Here is a 23,103-nt window from a genome sequence, read left to right as displayed (position 1 = left end):
ACATAATGGAACTGAAAAGATTTCCATCTTGCAAAATTTGCAATTGGAAATGCAGCATCTTGCCTTTTTAAAAAAAAGTGTCAAGACTGGGGAGCAAAGACACAATTACATACATCTTATAATTTGGTGGGTTAAGATGTAACGCCAGGGAAGGGAAGATAGTTAAAGTTATACCCATGTTTGTGAAGAAAGGTAGACCATGTCAAGGACACTAGACCAAATGGCTTAATATCAATACTGGGGAAAAATAGTCAAATCCCTACTAGAAGAGAAAGTAGAAAAAGATTTAGAAACTATAATATAACAATGTAATGTCTGGCTGGGTTACAATAGGGAGTTCCTCAAAGAGATAAAGAGACCACAGATACAGTAGCTTTCCTAGCTTGCCGAAAGGCCTTCAATAAAGCATCAAATAAAAGATTAACGAATATCAGAGTGTGCACCATCAAGGGACCAAGTAGCAGAATAGACTGCTGTCTAGCTGCAGAGATGAAAAGCAGAGAGTAGGACAAAAGATAGATATTCAAAATAGTGGAAAATGAGATTCCAAAAGCATCGGTGCCGGAGTAATGTTTACAATTAAAGGGTTTAGACTGTAGAATTAAAATAGCAATTTTTACATGTCCAAATTGGTGTTGGGAAGAGGGGTAGTCAGTACTGAGGAGAACTGCAACAAGTTACAAGCAATTAATAAATGCAGAATGGATATGCAAGTGGGAAATGAATTCTGAAACAACAGCATGAGATGTTGCATATTGATATGAAAAATATGGTTGCATTAGAAAATTATCAAAATGAGATGTGAATTGCAATTGTGGAAATGCAGCTTAATAAGGCCCTATGTTTAAAAATAATAAGCCACGCACTGTGGTTTATTTCTAGAATAATAGATTTGAAAAGTGGAGAATTTCTTTCAAACTAGCATTTGGTTTGACTTGAACTTTGGTTAGACCATGCTGGGAATTCTGAGGATGGCACCGTGGTGCAACATTAGTGCTCCTGCTTCACAACTCCAGCATCTCGGATCTAATCCTGACCTGGGGTGCTGGCTGTCCGGAGGTTGCACTCTGAGAGATTCCTCCGGGTGCTTCCGTTTCCTCCCACATCTCAAAGATGTGCTAGTAGATTTAGTTGGCTACTGCAAATTACTTGTTGTGTAAGTGGGTGGCAAAAAAGAATGTAAAGAGTGTTGATGGGCAAATGAGTGAGAATAAGGGGTAGGGGTACAAGGAAAAGAGGAGGGGAGAATGGGACTGATGGGATTATTCTGGGAGCTGGCAGGAACCCAGTGACCCAAATGGCCTCCTTCATAATAAGTATAATTTTGGTCACCTTGTTGTAAGGATATGAAGGCAGCTAGAGAGTGCAAAAGAGGTTTACAAGAGTGGTACCAGAAATGTAAGTTTACACCTAATACGAATGCATAAACAGGCTGGGTTTGTTTCCTGGGGAAGGGCAGGCTGAGTCGTGGACCTGAGAGCACTGGTCTGCATATTTCTGGAGATACCCAAATCCGTCTCTAGAGGGCGTCTGCTGCAGAAATTAAGTAATGGGTGGAATTTATTTTTCATTTGGTGTGCGGATGTGGGTGCTTACCTGCAGGCTGACCGCTGGAGTAGTAACTACTGCTGCCGGGAGAGGACTCGCAAGCCTCAGCAAGACCGATGGGCTTGTAGGTAGCCAGCCATGGGTGCCAGTTTCCTTCTCTGGCAGCCCATGGGTGGTCCCTGAACCCAAAGGTCAAATGGCCACAGGCAGGTTGAGAGGGCCACCCATGGCAGCTGCCCTTGCTTTGACCCCTCGTGGTAGTGGCATCCCTGGAGCTTTGTGTCCCCAGGTGTCGGCCTGTCCACAGTGAATGGTGTCTCAGTCAGCTTCCTACTACTTCAGCTTCCAGAGGATGCCATGCTGTGCTGCTTCAACCTGATTCCCCAAGGTGCCTCTGCCCATTGGTTCTTGCACCCTCATTGTATACGGTGAGGCTAGCTCCTGGCTGTCAATGTTGCTTTTGCTTCTTGCCATGAGATGCTGGTATATGGGTTTGCAGGCATCTTATAACTCTGGAAGAGTGTATACAAGAAAATGTTTGGAACTCTGTAGCAGGAGTCTTAAAAATTCATGAGAGATTTTGGTATAGTGGACAGTGTTTTTCTATTGGTAGGGAAGTGTAAAACTTGACCGTCTCATATTTGATAGCCTCACCAAGAAATCAGTGAGTTCAGGACAAATTTATTTACCCTATCAAGTGGCGAGAATGTGGACTGGCTACCAGAGAGAGTAGTTGAGAGAAATAGAACCAATGCATCTAAGGGGAGGTTGGGTAGGTCTGTGAGGGAATGGAGGATTATGCTGATAGAGTTGAATGAGGATGGATGGGAGGAAGCTTGAATGGGGCATTAACACTGGCACAGACTGCTATGCTGTATGCTCATCACAAAAACCATTGAAAAGGGTTGCTGAGCAAGCTTTAGTGAAGGTGCACATTCAAATAAAGCAATGCATCTTCAATGCAGAAATGGATAAGTAGTGTGCTGCACTAAAAAAATTAGACTCTGTCACTAAAGCACACGAGAGCCTTGCATTGGGGATGATTTGGGACCGAGCTGACCAAGCCAACTGAGCAATTATTTCACATTGGAGAAAGGCAGGAGGAATACCTGAAATTCAGCTTGGGGCCTTATTTTGCAAATTGTTCTATTTTTAATCTGGTTCTGCTTGTCTCTACTGCTCTCTCTGACCTTAAAGATTGCACTTTGTGGAATTCATCATGCTTGGAAGTGAATACACAAGGTTGGGCACGTAATTTGCTGCTGAACAAGGCTGCACTTGGAACTGCGTCATGCCTAATGGGCTGGATCACATTGGAGCCAAACTGTGCCTTGCATCTGCCCTCCATGGCTGCACTTCATGGGTTGCAACGGCCCTTCCGTGAAGCAGCTGTGCTACAGGGGGTGGAAATTAAGGCCCCATCACCGACTGCCCTGATGGCGTTCTGACCACTCATGCTACCAAAAAGGTTTATCTGTTGTTTTAAATGTCTCTGATGATCAGAGACATTCGGAAACACTTGAAAAACATTTGGGGGGGGGGGGTGGGGAGGGGAAGGAATGAAAAGTAACTGATTTTAATTAAAACATGAATCTTAGTTAAGTGTTTCTTTGAAGTTATTTTGTTTAACTTTTGGTATCTCCATTCAGACGAACACTGGTGCAAAGCTGGGGAGCCAGATCCGAAATGTATCCAGTCCCTCAGCTCATTAAGTTATTGGAAGGTCCTGAATTCTCTGGCAGGTCCAGGGGCAGAGCTGCTTCTGTAGCTCCAGAAGACCAGAACGAGCTAATGCATACGCTGCGGCTGGCACACAGTTCTCTATGGAACTGCCAACTACCAGTCAGCACAAATCTGGCCCAATGTCTCCAAAGTGTAACTAGGCATCAGAAGGCTGTAATTTCATAGTAATCTGCAAGCCACTCGATCTCAAAATAATTTATTGCCTGTGAAGTGTTTTGAGATGTGATAAAGTCCTTTTATAAATGTTTCTAACAGAAAGCTTCTGCTTCAGGTTTAAGAAAACTGGAAGCCTTCTTTGGATTTCTCATTACAGTTATGGCTGTCACATTTGGATATGAGGTAAGAGTGGGTGAATTTGAAGTGTCAGAAGCTTTTTGATTTGCAGACATTTGGAACTCGAATATCTTTGGCCCTTCCTGATTTTTACTTGGTGATATATAACCTATGTAAAAAATCTTATGGATTTTACATACTTTTATTTGATTAAAACAGTGCTTGGAAAATAATCATAGGATTGGGTCGAATCAATATAGACTTCTGAAAGGAAACTCCCGTTCCACAAATGTTGGGTGTTTTCAGGTTGTAACCAGCAGTATACGTAAAATCAAACCACTTGATGTAGTGCATTCAGGCTGTCAGAAGGCCTTTGAGGTTATTAAACAAAATTAAAGCACATAGTATGAAGAATAATACAGGGGCTCCCTGGGTTACAGATAACCTGACTTATGGAAATCTGACTTTATGCAAATTCTCCCATACATTTTTAACACATTTTTCAAGTTAGTAATTATAATAAAATGGTATTAATTAATGACTGGATACAGTATATGTTCTATTAGTTTAATTAGGGGAGGTTAAGGTGATTATTTGATGAAATGAAAGAATTACAGCAAATATATGTAGAGTGATATGATACAATATATAGCTATAGAAAATGGGGTTTTCTGACTTACGGAAAAATTGGCTTACAGACAATTCTCAGAAATGGAACCCTTATGTAACCCAGGGACTGCTTGTATGGATTGAAAGTTGGATAAAGGACAGTTACCAGAGAGTAGGAATAACCTGATGATTTTTGGGTTGGGAGGTTGTGAATAGGAGGGTGTTTCACGAATCAGGGCTGGGACCACAGCTGTTCACAATCTATATCAATGATTTGGAAGAGAGGATCAGGTGTAGTAAATCCAAGTTTGCTGATGATACAAAGCTTAAGTGGCAGCGTGGACTGAGGAAAATGCAAAGAGGCTTTAATGGGCTATGGGCAAGTTAAATTAATGGGCAAGACATGGCGGATGGAATATAATGTACAAAAATGTGAGGTGATCCACTTCAGTTGATAACTAAAAAGTGGAGTATTTTTAAAATGATGAGAGATTGAAAAGTGCTGGTGTTCAGAGGGACCTAGGTGTCCTTGTTCACCAACTGATGGAAGTTGAAATGCAGGTTAAACAAGCAATTAGGAATGCAAATGGTATGTTGGGCTTTATTACCCCAGGGGATTTGAGTACAAGAGTAGAGACATCTCGTCTCTACACAGGACTCAACTGAGATTGCAGCTGGAACACTGTGTACAGATCCAGTCTCCCTTCCAAAAGAATTTTTACACTTGATGTAAAATGCAGCAGAGGTTCAATGTATTAATTCTTGGGTTGGTGGGTTTGTCATATGAAGAGGAGAAAGAGAGGTGATCTAATAGAAATATACAACAGTAGAGTCTCACAGCACAGTCACAGGCCATTCAGCCCAGCATATCCATGCCAACCATAAAGTAACATTTATCCCACTTACACAGTACACAGTGAATGGTTAGGCCCTGGGGGGGGGGGGGGGGGGGGGGGGGGGGGGGGGGGGGGGGGGGGGGGGGGGGGGGGGGGGGGGGGGGGGGGGGGGGGGGGGGGGGGGGGGGGGGGGGGGGGGGGGGGGGGGGGGGGGGAGGGGGGGGGGGGGGGGGGTGGGGGGGGGGGGGGGGGGGGGGGGTTGTTGTAGGACAGAGAACCAAGGGGTACAAGCACATGGTTCCTGAAAGTGACAACACAGGTGGACAGGGTGGTGAAGAAGGTGCCTTCATGGGATGGGGCATTGAGTATAGGAGTTGGGGGGGCGTTCTGTTACAACTGGACGAGACGTTGGTGAGACTGCACTTGGTCACTTGTGCAGTTCTGGTTGCCCAGTTATAGGGAAAGGATTATTAAGCTGGAGAGGGGGCAGAAAGATTCAGGAGAATGTTTGCCGGGACTGGAGGGCTTGAGTTATAGGAGAGCTGGACAGGGCCGGACCCGTTTTCCCCTGGAGCATTGAAGCCTGAGGGGTGACCTTATAGAGGGTTATAAAATCATGAGGGGCGTCGACAAGTTGGATGGTCACAGCCTTTTTCCCAGGGGAGGGGAATCTAAGACTAATGGGCATTGTCTTAAGATAGAGGGGAAAGACTTAGAAGGGGACCTAAGGAGCAACTTTTTATACACAGGGTGGTGGGTTTATGAAATGAGCTGCCAAAGGAAAATGGTAGAGGTGGGTACAATTACAACATTTAAAAGACATTCAGACAGGTTGATGGAGAGGAAAGGTTTAGAGGGATATGGCCAAACACAAGAAAATGGGACTAGCTCAGATCAGAAACTTGGTCAGCATGCACGAGTTGGACTGAAGGGCCTGTTTCTTCTATGACTCTGACTTTATGACAATTACCAGCACTTGGTCCGAAGCCTTGTATCCCTTAGCAATTCAAGTGCTCATCCAGATACTTGTTAAATGTTGTGAGAGTCTCTTCTTCCACCTCCCCCCTCGGGCAGTGCGTTCCAGATTCCAGCCCCCCTCTGGGGTAAAACAGATCACCTCTAAATCTCTTATTTCCTTACTTTAAATCTATGCACTCTAGTTCTGGACACCTGCTAAGGAGGAAAGGTTCCTTGTACCTATGTCCCTTATACCCTAACTATGCCCCTTATAACATTGTACATCTCCTCCATTAGGTCCCCCTTCATCTCCAAGTAAAACAAACCAAGCCTATCCAGTCTGTCCTCATGACTGAAATGCAACACCCTGGTGAATCTCCTCTGCACCCTCTCCTGTGCAATCACGTCCTTCCTACAGTGTGGTGACCAGAACTACACACAGCGCTCCAGCTGCGGTCTGACCAATGTCTTGTAAAGTTGTACCGTAACCTCCTTGCTCTTATTACTCTCTACTTCAGCTACTGATGGCAAGTATCCCATGTGGCTTCACCACCTTATCTACCCCTGCTGCCACCTTTAGCAACACTTGGACTTGTAAACCAACGTTCCTCTGTTGCCCGATACTCCTTGGGGCCCTACCATTCATTGTGAATGTCCTACTCTTGTTAGTTCTCCCATAGTGTATCACCTCACACTTATCAGAACATAGAACAGTACAGCACAGGAACAGGCCCTTCAGCCCGCAATGTTGTGCCGAACTATTGAGCTAATGACACCTAATCCCTTCTGCCTGCACATGGTCCATATCCTTCCATTCTCTGCACATTCATGTACCTATCTAAGAGCCTCTTAAACACCTCTATCATATTTGCCTCCACCATCCCTGGCAGCACATTCTAGGCACCCACCACTCTCCATGTAAAAGAGAAAACTTGCCCTGTACATCTCCTTTGAACTTAACCTCTCTCATCTTGAATGCATGCCCTTTAGTATTAGACATTTTGACCCTGGGAAAAAGATACCAGCTGTCTACTCTATCTGTGCCTCTCATAACCTTATAAACCTCTGTCAGGCCTCCCCTCAGCTTCCGCTGCTCCAGGGAAAACAACCCAACTTTGTCCAACCTCTCCTTATAGCACAGGCCCTCTAATCCAGGCAGCATCCCGGTGAACCTCTTCTGCGCCCTCTCCAAAGCCTCCACGTTCTTCCTGTAATGGGGTGACCAGAACTGAATGCAATACTCTGGATGGGGTCTAACCAGAGTTTTATAAAGCTACAACATAACTTCCTGACTCTTGAACTCAGTGCCTCGACCAATAAAGTCAAGCATTGCCATACACCTTCTATACCACCCTATCAAACTGTGTAGCTGCTTTCAGGGAGCTATGGACTTGGACCCCAAGATCCCTCTGTTTATCAATGCTGTTAAAGATCCTGCTGTTAACTGTACACTGTCCCTTTATATTAGACCTCCCAAAGTGCAACATCTCACACTTGTCCAGGTTAAATTCCATTTCCTGTCCATTTTACCAACTGATCTATATAATCCTGTAGCTGAAAATTATCCCGCTCACTATTCCCAGGGTAGATGCAAATTCAACATATCCCCTGGCTTAGGTGTATAGAACCAGCGGTCAGCTATTCAGGGCACAGATGAGCAGAAGTTTCTTCACACAGGGGGTAGTGAATCTTTGGAGGTCACTCTCCAAGAGGGCTATGGAGACTCAATCACTGAGTATATTTCAAAACAAGTGATTAATATATAAAAATCTATCAAGGGAATCGACAGGTATGGGATTAGTGCAGTAAAATGGTGCAGACATTAAAGATCACTGTGATCTTAATGAATGACGACAGAGCAGAATGACCTACTCTTGCTTCTGTTTCTTATGGACAAAGTTGAATATGAAAGATCAGAGAGTGTCTTGAGGTGCTTAAGATGATTTAAAGGTGTTCTCCATTTATGAATAAGAGTGCATATCTTCAAAGTTAGAGCCAAGTCATTGAGGGTAGGGAAATTTGGAACTTTCCGTCATTTCACCCATTTTCTATCCCCATCCCCTTCCAGCCCCAACAAAACAAATCTGGCTGTGAATCAACCAAAACTTTTTTCAAAACTACGACAGATAAAATTTTGTTTTGCAAAGACACTAAGGGATTGGAGCCAAAACTGGTAAAAAGAGTTACAATAGAGATCAGCCACAATTTTACGGAGTGACAAAAGCAGGATGCAGGAGTTGAAAAGCCTCCTCTTTTATGCAACCATTTCTACCACACAAGAAAACAGGAGCAGGAGTCGGCTGCTTGGCCCCTCAAGCCTGGCCCACAGTTCAGTATGATCATGGCTGATCCACACTGGCCTCAACTCCCCTTCTGTGCCAGTTCCCCATAACCCTCAATTCCCTGATCATTCAAGATTTTATCTATCTCCTCTTTAAATATCCCCAATAATCCGGCCTCCACAACCTTCTGGGGTAGAGAATTCCAGAGATTCCCCACCTTCTGCAAGAATTAGCCCAGTGAATATCCTTTCTTAAATAAGGGGACCAAAACTGTGCACAGTACTCCAGGTGTGGCCTCACCAACACTCTGTCTAAACTCCAGTCCCCTTTCAATAAAGCCCAAGATGCCATGTGCCTTCCTAACTCCTTGCCGCGTCTGCCTGCTAATCTTTTGTGACTCGTGCACAAGAATACCTAGGTCCCACTCATTTGCGGACGCTCCATTTAAAATAATAGATCGCCTTTAGATTCCTCTTGCCGAAGTGCATGATCTCACGCTTCCCACATTAAAGTCCATTGCCAAGTTTCCACCCAATACTCAATAAGTCTATATCCTATTGCAGAGTCCAAATACCCTCATCACAACATCCCTTTCACCTACTTTCATGTCATCTGCAAACTTGGATACCTTTCACTCTGCTTCCTCCTCCAGGTCATTAATATAAAGTGTAAATAATTGAGGGCCACGAACTGTTCGCGGGGCACTCCATTTGTTATGTCCTTCCAAGTGTGTTGTAATTTGGAGTAACACTAAAACAAAATCTGCCCAAGGCAAGAGATCAGCCATGGCCTGATTGATTGGCTGAGCAGTCACTGTTCAGCTTTGACTATGGCATACCATGCTCTTGGCAAATCTGCTGTGACAGCTGGCATACTGGTTCCCCTGCAGGGCCTTTTCCCTTCTCTTTTTGTTGTACTGTGGTGTGCTCCTACAGCCAGTGGAGGATGATTTTTAGTAAAATGCACAATTATGTACCTTGCAGACTCATTTTGACTCTGAATGAACTATATCACCTCATTACGGTCATTGCGTATCCATCAATTCAGCTTCAAGTGAAAATAATCTGGTGCAATGCAGAAGTCCTAGAACATTGTCCAACATGGAAGTTGGAAACCATGTGTAACTGTGTCTGTCTTTGAAGCCATGGTGATTTTTATATACAGTCTAACCATGTGGCTTCTCAGAACCAATCAGACTGGGTTTAAAAGGTTGTACTATCATGCATTCATGGTGCATCTATTGGAGTACAGAAGTTTGTTTGGTACTTTACTGTTTGACTGTGTTCTCTGCCCTACAGTATGTAACTGTAAAGCCAGACCAGGGACAGTTGCTGAAGGGGATGTTTGTTCCCTACTGTCAAGGCTGTGGAACCCGCCAGTTGGAACAGGCAGTTGGAATCATTGGAGCAGTGATCATGCCTCACAATATCTACCTACACTCTGCCTTAGTCAAAGTGAGTATTGTGTGTATTCAAGAGCCTCAAACTTTTCCAGGGGTTCCTTTCACATTTTAGGTTGTCTATAGCAGAACTGCTTATTGCATGGCGTCAAATTACTAACCAGCATTTCCCATACCACTAATTTGTCGGATGTGCTGGGGAGACTGTGGTATGGCATGTTCTTTTTTTGGCCTGGCCTATTTTTGTACCGGAAGTGACCAGTAATATACAGTACATTCATCCTCATGAGAATCAGAATCGGGTTTATTATCACTGCTGTATGTCGTGAAATGTGTTGCTTTGCAGCAGCAGTGCAGTGCAAGACAAAAATTACTATAAGTTACAAAAACAAATAGTGCAACAGAGGAATAACGAGGTAGTGTTCATGGGTTCCTGGACTGTTCAGAAATCTGACGGCAGAGGGGAAGAAGCTGTTCCTGAATCGTTGAGTGTGGGTCTTCAGGCTTCTGTACCTCCTCCCCAATGGTAGTAACGTGAAGAGTGCCCGGTGGTGAGGGTCCTCAGTGATGGATGCCGCCTTCTTGAGGAACCGCCTCTTGAAGATGTCCTCGATGGCGGGGAGGGTTGTGCCCGTGATGGAGCTGGCTGAGTCTACAACCCTCTGCAGCCTCTTCCGATCCTGCACATTGGAGCCTCCATACCAGGCAGTGATGCAACCAGTCAGAATGCTCTCCACGTACATCTGTAGAAACTTGCAAGAGTCTTTGGTGACGTACCGGATCTCCTCAATCTCCTAATGATGTCGAGCCACTGGCGTGCCTTCTTCGTGATTGCATCAATGTGTTGGGCCCAAGATAGATCCTCTGAGATGTTGATGTCCAGGAACTTGAAGCTGCTCACCACTTCCATCGCTGACCCCTCAGTGAGGACTGGTGTGTGTTCTCCCGACGTTTCCCTTCCTGAAGTCCACAATCAATTCCTTGGTCTTGCTGACGTTGAGTGCGAGGTTGTTGTTGCGACACCACTCAACCAGCCAATCTACCTCACTCCTGTACGCCTCCTCGTCACCATCTGAGATTCTGCCATTAGTGGTGTCATCTGATGGATGGTGTTTGAGCTGTGTCCAGCCACACAGTCATGAGTGTAGAGAGAGTAGAGCAGTGGGCTAAGCATGCATCCATGAGGTGCACCTGTGTTGATTGTCAGCGAGGACATGTGTTAAGATGATAATGTAATGAAAATGCTTCAATTGACAGAGCAAAAGACTGTTTACATAATTTGGTGCACTTCCATTTTGGATTTTAATGCCAATTCAAAACAAATTTGAAGTTGCTAGCAAATCGGAGGCCTTTGGGTGCACTTTGTTATGGCCATCCTCTGAGACCAATCTCTGGAACAATTTGTCCCCACTCCCAGCTGGATTTCTGCAATGACGAGGCTATAAACAGTTTGGAAGTTGGGTACATTTCTGTGGTAGCTTGAGGTCCTACCAAGCCAAAGATTTTTAGGAGATTCAATACAATAAAATAAATTTAAGGTACCCTGCTTTGCCTCATTTAGTTATAAATTACACATCTGGTACAAAAAATGCTGGAATTTACGTTTGTTTTAGTATTGAACATTGAATTTGCTTAAAATGATCTTGAGTGTGTGGTGGTGGGTCACTTGGCTGGTTCACTTTGTACCTGCAGCACTTCAGAAATGACACATCAGGCTGGAACTTCTACCTGGCCCTTACCTACGCCCTTGAACTATTTCCTGGCATTTGGGTCATTAAATATTGAAGATGTGCATTGGGACCACTTGTCGCACCCATCTTACGGGTTACATCACCAAGGGTTTTAAATTATTTTTAAGAGGTTCAGACTCTAATAAATTTTAGTTCTTTGCATAATTGATATGACACCAGGCAGACTGACCACAATTGTAAATAAATTCTATTATCAAAAATGGGCAGTGCTGCAAGGCGCACTATATGCTATGCAATGCTATAATATGTACGTCACGACAAAAAAAACAAATTGCTGGAGGAACTCAGCAGGTCGAGCAGCATCTGTGGAGTGAAAGGAAATATCGATGTTTTGGGTCAAACCCCTGTTTCAGAGAGTGTAGAGGGAGCAGAGGCAATAGAAAGGGGAGAGTGGGAGGAGTGAGGCAGGGGCTGGTAGGTGATAGGTGGAACCAGTTGAGGAGGGAGATGAGGGGCAGGTGGAGGTAGAGTCGGAGGGTGCTAAGTGGAAACAAGGTTGTATTTGCTGGACTCTGATAGGAAAGGAAGGTGAGAAGTGGAATCAGATAATGGAGGGATGAGGGGCAGAGGAGATATGAAACCCTGTGGGAAAAGTGTGTGGGTGATGGGTGGATGGAACCAGGTGGGGAAGGGGGCAAAACTGGGTGATGGGAGGGCTAGAGGGGCAATAGGGGAAAAAGGGTGGGAGGACCTAAGTGGATTGGAACACATAACAGTACAGCACTGGAGCAAGCCCTGCAGCCCATAATGTTGTGCTGAACTAATTAAACTAATAATTAAATGCCTTGCTGAACTAATTCTTTCTGCCTACACAATGTCCCCATCCCTCCGTTCTCTGCCCATTCATGTGCCTATCTAAGAGCCTCCTAATCGCCTCTGTTGTATCTGCCTCCACCCCCACCCCTGGCAGTGCATTCCAGGGACCCACCACTCTTTGTGTAAGCAAAAAAACTTGCCCCACACATCTCCTTTCAACTTACCCCCTCTCACCTTAAATGCATGACCTTTGGTATTATGGTATGAGATGTTTCCATCCTGAGGAAAAAGATACTGACCGTCTACTTATCTATGCCTCTAATAATCTTATAAATCACTTATCAGGTCTCCCCTCAGCCTCCATCGCTCCAGAGAAAACAACCCAAGTTTGTCCAACCTCTCCTTATAGCACATGCCCTCTAATCCAGGCAGCGTCCTGGTGAACCTCTCCTGCACCCTCTCCAAAACCTCCACATCCTTCCTGTAATGGGGCGACCAAAGCTGAATGCAGTACTCCAGATGCAGCCATACCAGAGTTTTATAAAGCTGCAATGTAACTTCCTGACTCTTGAACTCAATGCCTTGACTAATGAAGGCAAGCATGCCGTACGCCTTCTTTATCACCCTATCAACCTGTGCGGCCACTTTCAGAGAGCTATGGACTTGGACCCCAAGTTCCCTCTGTACATCAACATTGTTAAGGTTCCTGTCATTAACTGTGTATGTCCCTTTACATTTGATCTCCCAAAATGCAACACCTCACAATTGGCCAAATTAAACTCCATTTGCCATTTCTCTACCTATATCTGCCTCATCTGGAAGGGCTGTTAGGTCCCTGGATGGTGGTGAGGGAAGAGGTGTAGGGATAGGGGTTGCACCTCCTGCAGTGTAGCTGATATTGCGATCACATTGCAGCTAGTGGAGGGTGATGTGCTGGATGCAATGGCTGGTAGGATGAAGGACATTGATTGAGGGAACTCTATCTCTGTTCTATTTGCAAGAGCTGAAGCCTGGGAAATGGAGGAAATTTGAAAGAGGGTTCCTTCGACCACAGTAGAAAGGAAGCCATGTCTCCTGAAAAAGGAGGACATCTCAGATGTCCTGGAGTAGAAGGCCTCGTCTTGAGAATAGATGTGGCAGAGACAGAGAAACCGAGTAAAAGGGATGGGATCCTTACAAGAAGCGGGTTGGGAGGAGGTGTGGTCAAGGAGACTGTGGGAGTCGGTGGGTTTATAGTAAATGTCAGTAGGTAGTTTGTCTCCTGAGACGGAGACAAAGATCTAGAAAAGGGAGAGAGGTGTCAGAAAAGTAGAACATCATAATCACAAACCTTTTCTATGTCAGTGGTGCTCCACTATTTTCGTGGAAAAGCAAGATTGGCATTCTGAAACATTTCTAAACACCAGTTGTGAACAAGGAAGTCCTGAAGTTCTTGAGAGGTCCTCGTCACTGTCACTTGAGCTCCCCGTGGAGTTGTGTGGCAGGAGTGTTACGCTGAGAAATTGTGCTGCTGAACCAGCACTGGGCTGAACCTGCTGCAAATTCAGCAACGATTCATTTCAAGGGGGAGGTAATGGCTCCAAGGGATACAGGCAAGTTTTAACTCATTCAGTTTTTCTTTTAATTTTACTTAAATTTATTTAAAGTACTTTTAAGTTTTATTTTAATTTGTGAAACATTCACAGACATTCAGTCTTTGGACAGTCCTGTACGTGGGCTTTAGCCAGCTCTCAAAAGCTGCATGTGGTCTCGCCGATCAGGAACTGGCTTCGAGAGCCAAGTTACCAGTGCAAAGGATGGCCAACCTGAGAAACAAAACAGCAGTTGCCCTTGATGGTTCTTGAGAGTTTGGGGTTGTGACAGAACTCAACCTTGCAGGTGCAGGTAGGGGAGTGGAAAGTGAGAGCAGCCAACCATTCACTGAGGCAGGTCTGGTAGAGGAGTCAAAGTCGAGTTTATTGTCGTATGCACAACTCTTCTGGTCGCCTCATTATAGGAAGGATGTGGAAGCGTTGGAAAGGGTGCAGAGGAGATTTACCAGGATGCTGCCTGGATTGGAGAGTATGCATTATGAGGAGAGACTAAGGGAGCTAGGGCTTCTCTCTTTGGAGAGAAGGAGGATGAGAGGAGACATGAGAGAAGTGTACAAAATATTAAGAGGAATAGATAGAGTGGACAGCCAGCGCCTCTTTCCCAGGGCACCAATGCTTAACACAAGAGGGCATGGCTTTAAAGTAATGGGTGGGAAGTTCAAGGGAGATATCAGAGGGAGGTTTTTCACCCAGAGAGTGGTTGGGGCATGGAATGCTCTGCCTGGGGCAGTGGTGGAGGCTGATACGTTGGTCAAGTTCAAGAAATTGTTAGATAAGCATATGGAGGAATTTAAAATAGAGGGATATGTGGGAGGAAGGGGTTAGATAGTCTTAGGCATGGTTTAAAGGTCGGCACAACATGGTGGGCCGAAGGGCCTGTATTGTGCTGTATTGTTCTATGGTTCTAGATGTATGTGTACACAGAGACACAATGGACTGCAGATACTGGAAATCTGGAGCAACACACAAAGGAGCTGGAGGAACTCAGCGGGTCAGGCAGCATCTGGACAGTCGATGTTTGGGGTCAAGACCCCTCATCAGGACTAGAAAGAAAGGGGGATAGCCAGTATAAAACGGTGGAGGAAGCAAGAGCTGGCAGGTGACAGGTGGATCCAAGTGAGGAGGGTGATAGGCGGGCGAGGGAGTAAGAAGCTGGGAGGTTATAGGTAGAAGTGACAAAGGGCTGAAGAAGATGGAATTTGACAGGAGAGGAAGGTGGACCATGGAATAAAGGGAGGGAGGTGGGGAGGGGAACCAGAGGGAGGAGTGTGTGGGTGATGGGCAGATGGAGAGGGCAGGGGAGGGGAAGGTGATGGGGGGCCGGTGGGATAATGGGAGGGGTGGGGGAGAAGGTAAGGGACAGAAGGGAATGGTTACTGGAAGTTAGAGAAATCTATGTTCATGTCGTGAGGTTGGAGACTACCCAGGCAGAATATGAGGTGTTGTTCCTCTAATCTGCGTCTAACCTCAACTAGGCAGTAGAGGAGGCCGTGGACAGACCTGTCAGTGGGGAATGGGAAGTGGAATTAAAATGGTTGGCCACCAGGAAATCCCGGCTGGTACGGCGAAAGTGCTTGACGAAGCGGTCACCCAATCTGCGTCGGGTCTCATCGATGTAGAGGCCACACTGGGAGCACTGGATGCAGTAAATAGCACTGAACAACTGCCTCAGCTGATAGGGGCCAGTTGGATCAGGGGGGGAAAGGGACAGAGGGGAGCAACTACTGGAGGTGTAGGGGCAGGTGTAGAGAACTTGATGCTGATACCTAGATGGAATGTGAGGTGCTGTTCCTCTAATTTGCATTTAGCAACCTGGCAGTGGAGGAGACTGGATAGACCTGTTGGTGTGGGAATGGGAAGTGCATTAAAATGCTGTCTAATCTGCCGAGGTCCTCCAGCTCCTTTGTGTGTTGCTACACTCCCCTCTGTCCCTTCCCTTTGTTCCTGATCCCACTGACCCCATCATCCCAGCTCTTTCCTCTCCACCTGCCCATCACCCACACACTCCTCCCACTGGGTCCCCTCCCCACCTCCCTCCCTTTATTCCATGGTCCACTGTCCTCTCCTGTCAAATTCCATCTTCTTCAGCCCTTTGTCACTTCCACCTATCACCTCCCAGCTTCTTACTCCCTCGCCCCCTCATCTGCCTATCACCCCCCTCACCTGTCACCACCTGTCACCTGCCAGCTCATGCTCCACCCTTTCCCCTCACCTCTTTATACTGACCATCTTTCCAGTCCTGATGAGGGGTCTCGACCAGAACCATCAACTGTCCATTTCCCTCCACAGATGCTCCCTGACTTGCTGTGTTGCTACAGGTGCAATGAAAGACTTAACTTGCAGCAGTATCAGGCATGTAGCATCTGATACACAACATTGACAATAAAAACCTAAATTAAACATAAATTATACACTATTTTTACAAGAAAGAACACAATTAGAACAAAAAAAGTCCATTGTAGTGCAAAGTGGTCACAGTGTTGCTAAACTGTAGTGATTAGGGTTGTGCAGACTGGTTCAAGAACCGAATGGTTGAAGGGAAGTAGCCGTTCCTGAACCTGGTGGTGTGGGGACTTCAGGCTTCTGTACCTCCTGCCCGATGGGAGCTGCGAGGAGATGGCATGGCCCGGATGGTGGGGATCTGTATCTGTCACATCATCCTTCCTGGCTTCTTTCTGAAAGGACCCCAGGATTATTAAAAATGACTTTCATTGTTTGAAACACTTTCAGCTGCTGTCTGAAATGCTGGAACTGATGTTCTCTCTCTCCCTCTCTCTCCCTCTCTCTCTCAGTCCAGGGATGTGAATCGAGCCAATAAGAAGGAAGTGAATGAGGCGAATCGTTACTTCTTCATCGAAGCCTGCCTGGCTTTGTTTGTGTCTTTCCTCATTAACGTCTTTGTGGTCTCGGTGTTTGCGGAAGCCTTTTATAATCAGACCAACGCGCAAGTGGTGAGTGTGGGAGTGGGCACACTCCATGTCTTTCCATTGGCCGTTCCCAAATCCCAGCTGCAGCGTACGGTTCAGCACAGAAGTAATGCGTGCCACTTTAAAGCTGTGCCAATGGCTTTGTCCAGGAGCCATGCTGTCTAATTCCCCTGTCCCAATGTCTGACCACATCTATTAATTTCACAGTAAGGCTATTTCCACTCATCTCATATCCCATTGCCTTTACCATCCCACACACTCTGGTCACCCTTCGTACTTCTTAATCCCATTCTCCAGACCCTTTATTATCCCACGCAGAGATTCTGCTTTCTGTGCATACCCTTTAATTTCCTTTGACCTTTCACCTCACTCCCTACACAATATCCTCCAAATTTAATTCGACTGTTCCCCGTTATGCCCTACAGCCTTTAATATTACATCTGGCCTAATCCCACTCCCTTCACTCCTTCACACCCCCTTATATCCCACTCAGCCCTATCCCTTCGTATCACAGGATGTTCGAAATTGTATGTAAATGTAACCTCCACTTGTTATCTTTTCCTGATCTCCTCTACGCTGCTCCCTGCCAAAGGCAATATGAGAAGCCTGTGTGTGCAGCGTTGCTGCCACTGGAACAGACTGGCAGAGTTCGGGTTACTTTGACTGATATCACTAGTTTCCCTCACTAATGTTTTGAAAGTGAAATGAACCATGGAGAACAAGGTAATGAGGTTTTGGTATGTGCTGTAAATCGCCTGCAGACGCTGTGTGGGCTAAACTTATGAATCTTGGATCAGTGATGTCCAATAGAGATTTCTGCCTGACAAGGGTCCAGCTACTGTGCAAGGAAACTTTACACCCAATGTACTTGAAGTGTACATTTACCTGTATTTGAATATCAACACTGTTCAGTCCCAAAAGGAAATTGGCCCCACAAAAAAATTGCATGTTCTTTGTCATTTTGCCAACAAATGAACAAATAAGTGCACTGTGTGCACAGTTCAAAAGTAAGCAGTGGGATCACATGACTGTAACAATAGCATCTGTTACTTGTTTAGTAATTAGTCAAAAATATTATCCACATGGATTTCCAGCTAGCACCATGTTTTCAATGTTTCGGCTCCCACTCTGCTGCGGTATTGAGTGATGTGGACCAGGAACAGTAGGGCACAAGAAGCGGGAGGTGGATATCCAGTCTCTTGCACCTGCTCCACCTTTTCAAAGGCATCATAGCTGATCTTTTACCTTGGTGCCCCTTTCATGCACTTTTATATCCCTTAATATCTTTTTTTTTAAAAAAATTCCATTGATCTCAGTCTTGGACACACTCAGAGACTTAAAAAAGATTCACCACCCTCTGGGTGAAGACACTTCTTCCCATCTCTGTCCTGAGTGGCTGACCCATAGTTTGAGACTGTGACCCTGATTCTAGACACCCCAGCATGCAGTGACATTCTACCCTGTCAATCCCTGAAAGAAATGTTGTATTTTTTTCTAGGTACTAGATGAAAGTAAAAGATTCATTCCTTATTTCTGTTGAGTTATACTGGGGTATTTTTGGTTACCGTGTAGCAGGCAATCCACCTTCCAAGCTGATCTTTCTTTCACCATCCTTAGCCCAAGAAAGTGAAGACAATGTTAGTGCGCTGTTTTTATCTTGATGTGCATCATCTAACTCAGCACAGGTGAAAACAGAGTGCTGGGAATCCTCAGCAAGTCAGGCAGCATCTGTGGAGAGGGAAACCCCATTAACATTTCAGGTCATTGATCTTTGATCAGAACTAGGAAGAGTTAGAAATCGCACGTTTCAAATTGTAGAGAAGGAGAAGAGGTAGAGAGAACAAAGGGTATTTGTGTAGGAGGGTAGAGATCAAGAGATACTGAATGAGGGAGGGAGGAGGAGGTACGGACAGAGGAAGAGGGGAGGCACAGACTGGGGGAGAGGGAGATGCATTGCTAGCTGTCCTGAAATAGAGAATGTTGTAAATACCCAGCAGGCCAGGCAGCATCTGTGGAGTGAACAACAGAGTCAATTTTACAAGTTGGTGACTGTTCATCAGATCTGGCCTGAATGGAGGTCACCCAATCTGTATTTGGTTTCTCCAGTGTACAGGAGGCCACACTGTGAACCCCAAATGCAGGAAGAAGTACAAATGAATGGCTGCTTCACCTGGAAGGACTATTAGCGTTCGTCAGCAGAGGCCTCGAGTGGAAACTAGAATGACACAGCCTGGAAATCGGCCCTTCGGCCCACTTGATTCCACACCGAGCATCGTGTACTCATTTACACTTATCCCATGTTATTCTTCCAACATTCCCATCCATTCCCCTGAGATTCCATTTACACTCCTGGGGCAACTTACAGCAGCCAATTAACCGACCAACCTACACTCTGTTCCCTGGGTCTCACATTGCCACGTACTATTTGCAGCTGAGAACCCCCTGCTCAAACTTCCCACTGGTCTCTGAAGCATCCTTGCAAGGATGGCCCTTCCCTCTATTCCTCTAGTTCCCTCTGTGCATCCCCATGACAGAAAGGCTGAGGAATGTCATCTGGTGCTATGGATGTACATAAATGCATCTTGGTCAGTGACTATTCAGGCGAAAGGGTCCCAGCAGCATGCAATCGGAGCCAATGGTGTCAGGATGTAAGCAGAATCTTGCTGTGGTGTTGAGCTGTGTCTGGTCACAGTTGAATGCATTCAGGAAGCTTAAAGGCAGGTGAATGATGAATGCTGTGCCTTGTATTTGACACTTACTTAATTCTTTTTCTTTCTGAAGCATGAAGTTTGTTTCAACAACAGCAGTCCACATTCCAATCTCTTCCCTTTGAATAACAAGACTTTGGATGTTGACATCTATAAAGGGGTAAGTGGAGTCTCCCTGAAGTGATATGCAGCACACCCCTGTTGAGTCATTCCATACCTCTGGATGGGAAAAGTGATATTTGTAAACTGAAAGTTAACAGAGTTAATCCTCTTGCATTAAAAATATAAATGAGGTATTTCTCCTCAGGCGTTTGAGTGATTAATTGGGGTCAACAGGGCGAAAATGGAACTGTCTTGCTTGTCAGTACACAACAAAATGTGTGTAGCTTGCTATGAATCCCTGGGCGCAGTAAGTCCATGTCCAGTCTTCTGGTTGTGTGTCATGATCTCTGTGTGTCCTTCGATTTCACAAGGACTTTGTGGATTGGATGAAGTACTGTATGGTTCTAATAACTGGAAATCTCTCTCAGCATCCATTAAATATTTTTGGCTATAGTTGTAGAATAAAAATATATCTAGTTGATCATGCACAGCAGTAAAAATTTTGATGAGTGAGAACATGGCCACAATCAAGTCAGTTAACCATCCTTTTGTTTTGATCTCAGGGTGTAGTTTTGGGCTGCTATTTCGGTGGTGCTGCTCTCTACATCTGGGCCATTGGCATCCTGGCTGCAGGTCAGAGTTCAACAATGACTGGAACATACTCGGGACAGTTTGTCATGGAGGTAATTTATACTTAAGAGTCTCTGTGTTTGTTTTTATTCTGAGATGTTTCTCGTTTTGTATAGACCGGTGTGTGTCACAAGAAGTATTCATTGAGCTGATAAGTGTAAAGGTCTTGCTAATGCTTTGTGAGTATCTGTGGGGGAGGGGATGTGTATTAGATTGGTTGGGTTGGAAAAAAATGTGCTGTGATTGCATGTGATGATTTGATAACACAAAAATGGTCACTGTGCTTCAAAGTAATGAAGTGGATAGAACAGTACAGCACAGGAACCGGCCCTTTGGCCCACAATGTTGTGCCAAACTAATTAAACTAGTAATCAAATGCCCAACTAAACTAATCTCTTCTGCCTGCACAATGTCCACATCCCTCATTTCCTGCACATTCATGTGCCTATCTAAGAGCCTCTTGAACACCTCTATCATATTTGCCTCCACCCCCACCCCTGACAGTGCATTCCAGGCACCCACCATTTTCTGTGTAAAAAAAAAACTTACCACGCACCTCTCCTTTGAACTTAACCCCTCTCACCTTAAATGCAGGACCTCTGGTATTAGACGTTTCCATCCTGGGGAAAAAGATACTGACTGTCTGCTCTATCTGTGCCTCTTGTAATCTTATAAACCTCTATCAGGTCTCCCCTCAGCCCCCGCCGCTCCAGAGAAAACACCCCAAGTTTGTCCAACCTCTCCTTTATAGCACATGCCCTCTAATCCAGGCAGCATCCTGGTGAACCTCTTCTGCACCCTCTCCAAAGCCTCCACATCCTTCCTATAATGGGGTGACCAGAACTGAATGCAATACTCCAGATGCAGCCTCACTGGAGTTCTATAAAGCTGCAACATAACTTCCCGACTCTTGAACTCACTGCCTCGACTAATAAAGGCAAGCATGCCGTACGGTTTCTTTACCATCCTATCAACCTGTGCAGCCACTTTCAGGGAGGTTGGGATGTGGACCCCAAGATCCCTCTGTACATCAACACTGTTAAGGGTCTTGCCATTAACTGTGTACTGTCCCTTTACATTTGATCTCCCAAAGTGCAACACCCCACACTTTGCTGAATTTAACTCCATCTGTCATTTCTCCGCCCATATCTACAACTGATCTTTATCCTGCTGTATCCTTTGGCAACCTTCTACACTGTCCACAACACCACCAATCTTTGTGTCATCTGTAAACTTACTAACCCACCCATCCATGTTTTCATCCAAGTCATTGATATACATCACAAACAGCAGCAGTTACAGTACAGATCCCTGCAGAACACCACTAGTCATAGACCTCCAGCCAGAATAAGTCCCATCGATCAACCACTACCCTCTTCTATGGACAAGTCAATTCTGAATCCAAGCAACCAAGTCACCATGGATCCCATGCATCTTAATCTTCTGGATGAGCCTCCCATGAGAGACCTTGTCAAACACCTGACTAAAATCCATGTAGACAACATCCACAGCTCTACCTTTGTTAATCACCTTCGTCACCTCCTCGAGAACCTCAATCAAGTTAGTAAGACATGATTTGCCCCACACAGAGCCATGCTGACTGTCCCTAATTAGGCCATGGTTTTCCAGTAACTTCCCTACCACTGATATGAGACACACCGGTCTATAGTTTCCAGTGTTATCATTATTTCCCATCTTGAATAGTGGAACAACATCAGCTACTCGCCAGTCCTCCAGGACCTTGCCTGTGGCTAGAGAGGACACAAAGATCTTGGTCAAGGCCCCAGTAATCTCATTTCTTGCTTCTCTCAAGAATGTGGGGTACATCCCATCAGGCCCTGGGAATATATCCATCTTAATGTTCTTTAAGAGGCCCAACACTACCTCCTCCTTTATCTGCTATTTTGGATATGAAACACTTTGGGACTTCTTAAAACTGAATAACATGGAGAGTACTGTTCTGGGACCCCTCCTTTTTGTGATTTTCTTTTTATGTAAATGACTTGGATGAAGAAGTGGAAAGGTGGGTTGGTAAGTTTGCAGATGACACGCAAGTTGGTGGTGTAGTAGATGGTGTCATAGGTTGCAATGGGATATAGACGGTGCAGAGCTGGGCGGAGATATGGCAGATGGAGTTCAATCTGGAGAAGTGTGAAGTGATGCACTTTGGAAGATCAAACTTGAAGGCAGAATACAAGGTTAATGGCAGGATTCTTAGCAGTGTGGAGGAACAGAGAGATCTTGGGGTCCAAGTACATAGATCCCTCAAAGTTGCCACGCAAGTTGATAGGGTGGTTAAGAAGGCGTATCGTGTGCTGGCCTTCATTAGCCGGGGGATTGAGTTCAAGAGCTGAAAGGTAATGTTGCAGTTCTATAAGACTCTGGTTAGACCACACTTGGAGTATTGTGTTCAGTTCTGGTCGCCTCATTATAGGAAGGATGTGGAAGCTGTAGAGAGGGTGCAGAGGAGATTTACCAGGATGCTGCCTGGATTAGAGGACACGTCTTATGAGGACAGGTTGAGCCAGTTAGGGCTTATCTCTTTGGAGCGACGGAGGATAAGATGTGACTTGATAGAGGTGTATAAGATTGAGAGGCACAGACAGAGTGAACAGTCAGCACCTTTTCCCCGGGCGGTAATGGCCAATACCAGAGGTCACCCATTTTAGGTGAGTGAAGGAGAGTTCAGAGGAGATGTCAGAGGTAGGTTTTTTACACAGAGAGTGGTGGGTGCCTGGAATGCACTGCCGGCGGGGTGGGGGGGGGGTTGGGGCCGATACGATAGGGTCATTTAAGAGACTCTTAGATAGGCACATGACTGAAAGAAAAATAGAGGGTTATGGGAGGTGAAGTAGAGAGGGGGATAGATAGAATGTGGATAAGGTTTATGTTGGTCAGCACAACATGGTGGGCCAAAGGGCCCGTACTGTGCTGTAGTGTTCTATGTTCTTGCAACAATCTATGCAAATAATAGCAGAAGGGAAAGTAGA

At 45.5% G+C, this 23,103-nt stretch overlaps 1 protein-coding gene across 3 annotated transcripts in view; it reads left to right on the top strand.

The window, feature by feature from the left end:
- LOC127567049 (natural resistance-associated macrophage protein 2-like) overlaps window positions 1–23,103 on the top strand; it is a 113,484-nt gene that overhangs the window by 61,921 nt on the left and 28,460 nt on the right. For all 3 annotated transcript variants that reach the window (XM_052009714.1, XM_052009712.1, XM_052009713.1), the window contains exons 8-12: window positions 3,563–3,630; window positions 9,547–9,702; window positions 16,539–16,697; window positions 19,455–19,541; window positions 20,047–20,166. In XM_052009714.1, coding sequence (XP_051865674.1) covers window positions 3,563–3,630; window positions 9,547–9,702; window positions 16,539–16,697; window positions 19,455–19,541; window positions 20,047–20,166 — 590 coding nt within the window. The remainder of the gene's footprint in view (window positions 1–3,562; window positions 3,631–9,546; window positions 9,703–16,538; window positions 16,698–19,454; window positions 19,542–20,046; window positions 20,167–23,103) is intronic.

Source organism: Pristis pectinata, chromosome X (genome assembly GCF_009764475.1).
Source record: "Pristis pectinata isolate sPriPec2 chromosome X, sPriPec2.1.pri, whole genome shotgun sequence".
NCBI lineage: Eukaryota > Metazoa > Chordata > Chondrichthyes > Rhinopristiformes > Pristidae > Pristis > Pristis pectinata.
The sequence above is the reverse complement of the archived record's forward strand: the minus strand, read 5'-3'. Positions and strand labels throughout refer to the sequence as shown.